The 8,112-nt window shown below is 37.5% G+C and overlaps 1 protein-coding gene across 1 annotated transcript; it reads left to right on the top strand.

The window, feature by feature from the left end:
- Positions 1-1,932: 1,932 nt before the first annotated feature.
- On the top strand, positions 1,933-7,754 carry LOC134628571 (leucine-rich repeat LGI family member 2-like). Its single transcript, XM_063475277.1, has 8 exons — positions 1,933-2,234; positions 2,404-2,475; positions 2,643-2,714; positions 2,923-2,994; positions 3,122-3,193; positions 3,517-3,686; positions 4,191-4,355; positions 5,400-7,754. The coding sequence occupies exons 1-8, from the start codon at positions 2,062-2,064 to the stop codon at positions 6,233-6,235; spliced, it is 1,632 nt and encodes a 543-aa protein (XP_063331347.1). The 5' UTR covers positions 1,933-2,061; the 3' UTR covers positions 6,236-7,754.
- Positions 7,755-8,112: the final 358 nt, after the last annotated feature.

Raw genomic sequence — 8,112 nt, 5'->3', positions numbered from 1 at the left:
ACTCAGCATGTGGCGTGTTCATCTGCTTCAGGGCTTGAAGTGTTCTGTCTTCAGAAATGCTTTTCTACATACCTTGGTTGTAATGAGTTGTTCAAAGGCTCTCAAATCACCTTTCTTCCCCATTCTGATGTTTGTTTTGAACTTCAGCAGGTCATCTTGACCACGTCTGCATACCTAAATGCATTGAGCTGCTGCTGATTAGATATTTGTGTTAAGGAGCAGAAGAACAGGTGTACCCAATAAAGTGTGTATATTTTAAATCAGATGGTTGTAAAGAAAAAAGGAGGAGAAGAATATGAAAAAATAATCAGGAAACAGTAAATAAAGATTCAGGGCAATCACAGTTCTCAGAAATTCTCAAAACCTTCTATTAAAAAACTCATTTTGAAAACTTTGAAGTCATTTTCACTCAAGACAGAAACAAGAATGAATGAACAAACTTTACAAACCTGATACTGTGTTAGTTTTTGCTTCACCAACCCAAATAAAATTAACACTTTCTATGACATTTGGGATTTTAAAAATATCAAGAATTAAACAGAACAACTATAGCAGCACGACAGATGCTTTCCCCCCATGTTAGCAAAACAGTTGCCACAGTGTGGTTCCTCTTTCTTTATCAGCAGCTTCCCTCTAGTGGTGCACTATCTGAACTGACACACTACACTACTGACCGGTAAACAAAAGTTTGGTTACCCTTAGGCAAATCACACTTTGTTTATTTCTGAAAAAAGAAAACATGATTAAAAAATGTGTCTTCTCATGTTAAAGCTTTGTACTGCCTTTTGTCCTATAAACTTAATATTAAAGGTAAGGCGTTGTGTGTGTAACATGACAGGGGTCTGTAAGTCTTACTTACCTTATTAGCACTCAAGATATGTGGGAAAAGTCACTGAAACCAAAGAGACTCACCTAAGTAACTTAAAAACAACTAACAAAGCAAACACAGGATTACATGGGGACATGAAAATACTCGAAGAAAAAAAACAAAACAAAAAACTTATAATAAGGCAAATGAAAAAAAAGCTCCTACAAACTAACATGATCCAAACAATATTTCAAATCCACCATGACATACTTGGTGAAAACAATCACATACAGCAATCTTGAACAGTTAGAGGGCTGAAATTCATAAATCGGTTCATGGCCTCACATCTCACCATACTTTACTTTCTTTTTTTTGCTTGTTTTTTTTTTCATCCCTTTGCTCTCCAGAGTCAGAACTATATTAGCAAAAATTAGTTATAAAGTCACTTGCCTTTCCTCCCCGGTGGAGTTTAGTTCATTTTAATATGATAAACAAACTTCCATTTGTTACTGTGATTTATTTTAATTTTACCCTGATTTTTGTCTTTTTGTATTTTTTTTAGTTAACTTATTATTAAAAACAGACTTTTAGTCTCAGACTTTATCTTTTTAAATAAAGCTTATGAGAATAATAATAAAAAATAAATAAAAAAAACAATCACCAGGAGAGTGCATTTGGTGAACTGATGACTTTTCTGTTTCTTTTTTAATATAGAAAATGAATTGAGCCTCTGAAATGCCTCTGTACCAGTTGGTAACTACAGCTGAGAGGAAAATTCAACTACCAGGTTAAAAAGTGCAATTAAATCTCTTCCTGGTATGTAGAGGGACTTTATTAGGCTATTTTCATTGGATTTGGTACTTTCTGCATAGTTATGCAGAATGTATCACGTGATGAAATCCACGACAGACGCGGGCAACTATTATGACAGTATTAATGCTCTCCATGGTGCTGAAAAACCGAGGTCTGTTTGTGTTTTCTATTGATTGCCCCACTTTGAATGCGTCTTTAAGTCGAGCACTTATTAAATGCATATATACACAAACGCTGCTGTGAAGTCTTTCGCTACAAATCACCTCTGATCACTGACGTCCGACACCAAAGCAGCAGCCCTCCAGGACGCAGCTGCAGCCGTATCAGCCTGTGTCAGGGCTTTCCACTGTAGTGCTGCATTCTGATGTCGCCCAGCGGATACACAAACGACACGCACAGACCTCGCGTTCAGTCGCTGTTTTTAGTGTCTACGAAGCATCATGACACTTGCTAAGCAGTGGCTGGCCGGATTCGCGCTCCTGTGCATTTATGTTGCAGCTGAATCGAAAAAGAATTTCAAATGCCCTTCAGGATGCTCCTGCACAAAGGAGACCATCATCTGCGTCGGCACTTCACAGATCCCCCACACTATACCGAAAGAGATCAACTCCCTGTAAGTACATTTCTTTGGCTATGAAGAGGGTTATTAAAATCCTTCAGTGAGTCACAAGATAATATTAATACCGCATTCAGAAGAATAATTGACTGCCTGTAGCGGGATTTCGTGCCTGACGTGTCTGGTACAGACTGTTAACATGTCCCTAATGTGTTTCACTCAACAGGAGCATGGTTAATGGATCAATTGCGGAAATTACAGAGGGGATGTTTTCACTTATGCCTTCTCTTCAGTTGTTGTAAGTACCCACTGATTACTTGGTGATTATTGAAGTCTTAGAGCAGTCACACCCAAACAAATAAGGCACACGGATTTATTATTGGTTAAGTTGTTTTTGGTTGCTTTATACTGGAAACCAAACAAGTAGGCTAAAGCTTTTTTTGTTGTTGTTTTTTACCTTTACAGGCTTCTTAATGCAAATTCTTTGACCGCAATCAAAGATGATGCTTTCTCTGGTCTGCCTCATCTAGAATATTTGTGAGTATTATTAAACAACTTCTTTCATAATCTAAAAAAATCTCAGTCACCAACAACTTTTAAACTTATCCCAATACCCAGTGCCCTCACCAGAAAATCAGAAAATCAAAAATAATAAACAGTGCACATGTGCTTTTCAGACATGACAAAATATATTTATCTGTCTCTCGTCATTGATAAATCTGTTCTGTTACTATTCATGGAACAGGTTCATTGAAGGGAACAAGATAGAAACCATCACCAAAAATGCCTTTCGTGGTCTACGAGGGTTGACTTATCTGTAAGTTTCGCTGTCATCTTCTCTCCTAATCATGACAGCCACAACGGCAACATTTCACATTTAAGTGAAAAAAAACAAAAAACAAAACAGAATTGTGTTTTTTTTCCTTCTCATTCTTTGTGTTTAGCTCCCTTGCAAATAACAAGATAAGGTTTCTGCCGAGGGATCTCTTTTTTGACTTGGATTCCTTGCTGGAAATGTGAGTAAGCAGTTGTTGTGTCAGCAGTGTGTATGTGGGTGTGTTTAAGAGAGAGAGAGAGTGTGTGTGTTTTTCTAACTGAAGCTGACTCAGACTGCACTTGGCAGTGTTCAGCATTAAATCCTCCGAGTGGTATGATATCTATCTATCTATCTATCTATCTATCTATCTATCTATCTATCTATCTATCTATCTATCTATCTATCTATCTATCTATCTATCTATCTATCTATCTATCTATCTATTTTGTTTTCCAGTCCTTTGTCATTTTTTTCTCTTGTCTTAATCCTTTGTTGTTGATTATTCCCTCTGTGATGCATCAGAGATCTGCGAAGCAACTCTTTCCAGTGTGGCTGTGAGAACAAGTGGCTGATGACATGGCTGAAAAACACAAATGCCACAGTATCAGATGTCTTCTGCGCAGGCCCCAGTGACATGAAGAGCAAGCGGCTCAATGACCTTCCTATTCCACCGGGCGAATGTATTTCCACAGGTGAAATAACAAGGGCATGATGAAAGGCATTTCTGTCATTCTAAAATCAATAAAAATGTTGAATAATTAATCATTTGCTCTCAAAAAGAAACAGATTCAAGGTTTGCTAACATGTTTCCTCCTGAAAACATCTACATATCCACACATGCTGCATAACCTTTGCAAAAAAAAAAACCCCCCACAAAAAAACACAATACGTTTATATTTGCAGATATAAGAATGAAACTGAGAGCCAAATGCCTGTTCCAAATCTCACAACAATCCACGCAGCAGTTGCTGAAATATTTTGTGCAAAACCTTATGGTCACTGCAAATGACTGTTAAAAAACATACAATATCAAAAATAAATTATTATTCATACTGAAAGCCAAATTTAATAGCCCTGAGTACATGAATGAGGCTTCTCAAAGCACTGAAATGTAACTGAAGCTGTGAGTATGTAAATTTTGGTGTTTTCACTTAATCAGCAAACCAGCAGTTTCTGTCTTTGTCTGCATCTCACAGATTTTGTGCGTCATCAATCCATCCCCATTCAGTCCATGTCAGCGGACATCTTCTCCTTCAAAGACGACATCTTTGTAGCGATGGCCGCCCCAAACTCCAACAGCTGCGTAGTCATGGAGTGGGATCACATTGAACTGAACTTCAGAAAATTTGATAATATAACAGGTTTGATAACATCCATGAAGCTGGTAATGTTATTTTTTTTTCAGTGTCAGTAGATTTCATGAAAAGACCAAAATAGATCAATGAATGGTCCTGTATACATTTTAACTGCACATCCAAATCCTCCACTGGCATTCGCAGGGTTTTGTGTATTTTGTATTCATAAATTGAGCAGCGTGGTGGTTAGCACTGGTGCTTCACAGCAAGGGTTCCAATCCCCCATCTGGTGGGACCTTTATGTTGAGAGTTTGCATGTTCTCCCCATATCTGTGTGGGTTCTCTCCGGGTACTCCGACCTTCTCCGACCATCCATGGATGGATAGATGGATATTGACAAACTGATATCCTCCAGGTCTGAAAAATGAAGTAACAGTAGATAATCAAATGGCCAACTGAGACTTGATCTGACAATTTGAGACAGTTGCCATATATTTAAAATACCCAACTTTACAGAAGAACATTTAAAGAATATTTTTGTGCAAAATACTTTTTAGGTATATAAAAGTAATTTTCCCCAGCAGCTGTAGTCTCTGTTACATGTGGGTAATCAGATACAGTTCTTCCACCAACTCTGTGTGAAGCTTTTAACCGTGCACCCCACTGATCCTCACTGAACACTTTATTGCAGTAAGACAGGAAATGTCTGATCAAACATCATCTCCCAGCAACCTCCTGCATAAAAAGAAAGAAGGTAACCAGGGGAGCCACTGCTTAGGTTCATCCTCCAACTCACCTGACAACGACGCCTGATATATGCTAAAGTTAGCTGATAATTAAACACTAGTTGTATAAAAAAGTGAGGCCAGAATCCCTAAAGTCCATTACATTCATCAACAGCTGAAAGAAACAAAAATCCAACTTTGTCATTGGTCTTGTCTTGGTCTGAACTTTGGTCTTTTCATGCTTGACCATAATGATTTTAATACTATCATCATAGAAGTCATAGAATTCACAGATAGAATTCACAGATCCTTCAGAGTGCGTTCATTTTCAACTAATACTTTCATTTTCTGTGTTGTATTATTAATGACCAACTTTTCTTCACAGGGAAGTCTGTTGTTGGATGCAAGTCGGTTCTAATTGAAGACCATGTCCTAATAATAGTCACCCAGCTCTTTGGGGGTTCCCACATTTACAAGTTTGATGGTCAACAAAACAAATTCATCAACTTTCAAACTATTGAGGTGTTCAACATCTCGAAGCCAAATGATATTGAAGTCTTTCAGATGGAAGGTCACTGGTACTTTGTGATTGTGGACAGCTCCAAGGCAGGCATGTCTACTCTCTACAAATGGACTGACCAACCAGAACGCAATGAAACTGGTTTCTACTCCTACCAGTTTCTCCATGAATGGTTTCGTGATACAGATGCTGAGTATGTTGAGGTGGACGGGAAGTCCTACCTGATCTTAGCCAGTCGCTCTCAGTCACCAATCATCTACCTGTGGAACAGGAGTACCTTAAAGTTTATACTTCATAGTGAAATCACAAACATTGATGATGTAGTGGCTGTCAAAGCTTTCCGGGTGGAGGGTGACTTGTATCTGGCCATGGCTTGCTACATCGGTGACTCCAAAGTCCTCAAGTGGACCAACAAGCAGTTCATTGACGTGCTGCCTCTTCCCTCTCGAGGGGCGATGATCCTCCAGCCGTTCACCTTCGCAGACAGGCACTATCTTGCTCTTGGCAGCGATTACTCTTTCACACAGATCTACCTCTGGGATGCAGAGACAAAAACATTTCACAAGTTCAAGGACATTTACGTCCAGTCACCCCGGTCATTTACTGTGGTGACCACTGACCGAAGGAGTTTTATTTTCTCCTCCAGCTTCAAGGGGAAATCGATGGTCTTTGAGCATATATTTGTAGATTTAAGCTTATAATAACTACAAAAGCAGTACTGATCAAAATATACAGTGCTTAAAAAAAATTATGAGACCATTGTAAATGCTGGTGGATTAACATTGCAGAAACATTTAAAAATGACTTGGCAATTACCAGTACTGATAATTTAGGACAGCTGTGGGATGAACCTCATGGTGGTGGTCAAATAAATTTGTTAAGTACTGCATGTTGGTTAGTCGCTTCATAATGAGTGTATGCTGTCAAAGAAGTGTCAAATGCTGTGTATTGTACTTATGCAACTAGATTTATCGTTCTTGGTTTGAAACTAAATTTAATCAAGTTTTCTGCAAATCATGTGATATGGATTCAGAAAATTATGAAGGTAAGGTTAATGTTAGACCAAAGTAACTAAAGGCTGTCAGAAATATAATATGACAATGCAACTGCATTAAGAAAATGTTATGGCAATACCAATACATCCTTAAAAAGGCTTGGCTTTTATCATAATTCTGTGAAGCCAACAAGCCAGACACTGTCCACACTAGCCAAAGATATCACGGAGTATTACTCTCCTGCCCCACACAGGAAGTTAGTGAGAAGCATGACCATTTACACCCTACAGCTGATGGTGTAGTTGTGCGAGCAAAACAAACTTTGTATGTCACGTCAAAATGAACACTGGCAAAAGCAAATCATGTTGTATGGCGTTGTATACTCTGTTTAATCTGCCATGTCTGAAGGAAAAAATGACCACCGTTATAGACATTATAGACACAGATGTCACGGTTTTTGTAGTTTCAAAAAATTACAAAAACTGTGACATGTAGCCCTCGAAATTTTGGTGTTTGAAAAAAGTGTGCATTTTTGTGGGTTTACGCTTGGAAGTAAAATGCTGAATGTTAGTCAGAAAGTCATGGCAAGTAAGAAAATGGACACTTTCTCTGAGAAGCCATCAGAAATTTTGAAGCCATTTCATTGCAGTAAGTGTTATGACTGCAAAGATAAAAGTGCATGATGCACAGTTTTCTTCCTTACCTGAAAACAGAATATTACTAGCTTAAACCTAACTCCACTAGATTTATATCAAGCAACTTTATGACTATGCTACTGAGTGCCTATTTAATAGCAACATAACATACATAATTTACTTTTGATTCCTATGCAAAATGTATGATACTAAGTGTTAATACGGAATAATAACCATAATGTCTATTGTGTGCTACTACGTACCTTTAAAGCCTTTGTAGGAGGCCTTTTCATTCAGTCAAAAAACAAGTGTGCCCTTTTCTTTACAGAACGTTTGATATTTGTCATTTATTGTAAAGATTTTTTTTCACACATTAAACAATATTAGAGCCTGATTTTTTAAAATTGACAGTTAGATAAAAATGACAAAATGCCAACTAGTATAATCAATGTGTTTTGATAGCTTTGATAACAAGTTTGTCCTTTAATGACTCCTAATGCACTACCAACAGTGATGTATACATATTTTTTCCCACATCATTAAAAAGTAATGCTGAAAAATAATCATGTTTTTCAGATCTTGAATCCCATGTAAGAACAGTTTGTGGAAATGCATTAAAGAACATTTAACCACACATGTTGTATTAAATTGTTTTTCCATCATGTTTTGCTGATGTAAACATGAAACCATTAAAGTAAAGATAAAGTGTTGCAGACAGCATGTCTAAAACTGAATGTACTGTCCGTGTTTTTTGATTAGCATAAGGACAAAGACAGAATCTCATGTTTTGTTGATTTTAGGAAACAAGAAGATGGATAAAGTATTGTGATAGTGTGGGACAGTTTTCCCTAGTAGTAGTGATTTAGACCATTACAGAAAAAGTAAGGTGATCATAGAGAGCATCATTATAATCTGCTATTGTTATAACTCAGTGTGCATTGATATGAC

This window comes from Pelmatolapia mariae, linkage group LG6 (assembly GCF_036321145.2).
Source record: "Pelmatolapia mariae isolate MD_Pm_ZW linkage group LG6, Pm_UMD_F_2, whole genome shotgun sequence".
NCBI classification, from domain to species: Eukaryota; Metazoa; Chordata; class Actinopteri; order Cichliformes; family Cichlidae; genus Pelmatolapia; species Pelmatolapia mariae.
The sequence above is the reverse complement of the archived record's forward strand: the minus strand, read 5'-3'. Positions and strand labels throughout refer to the sequence as shown.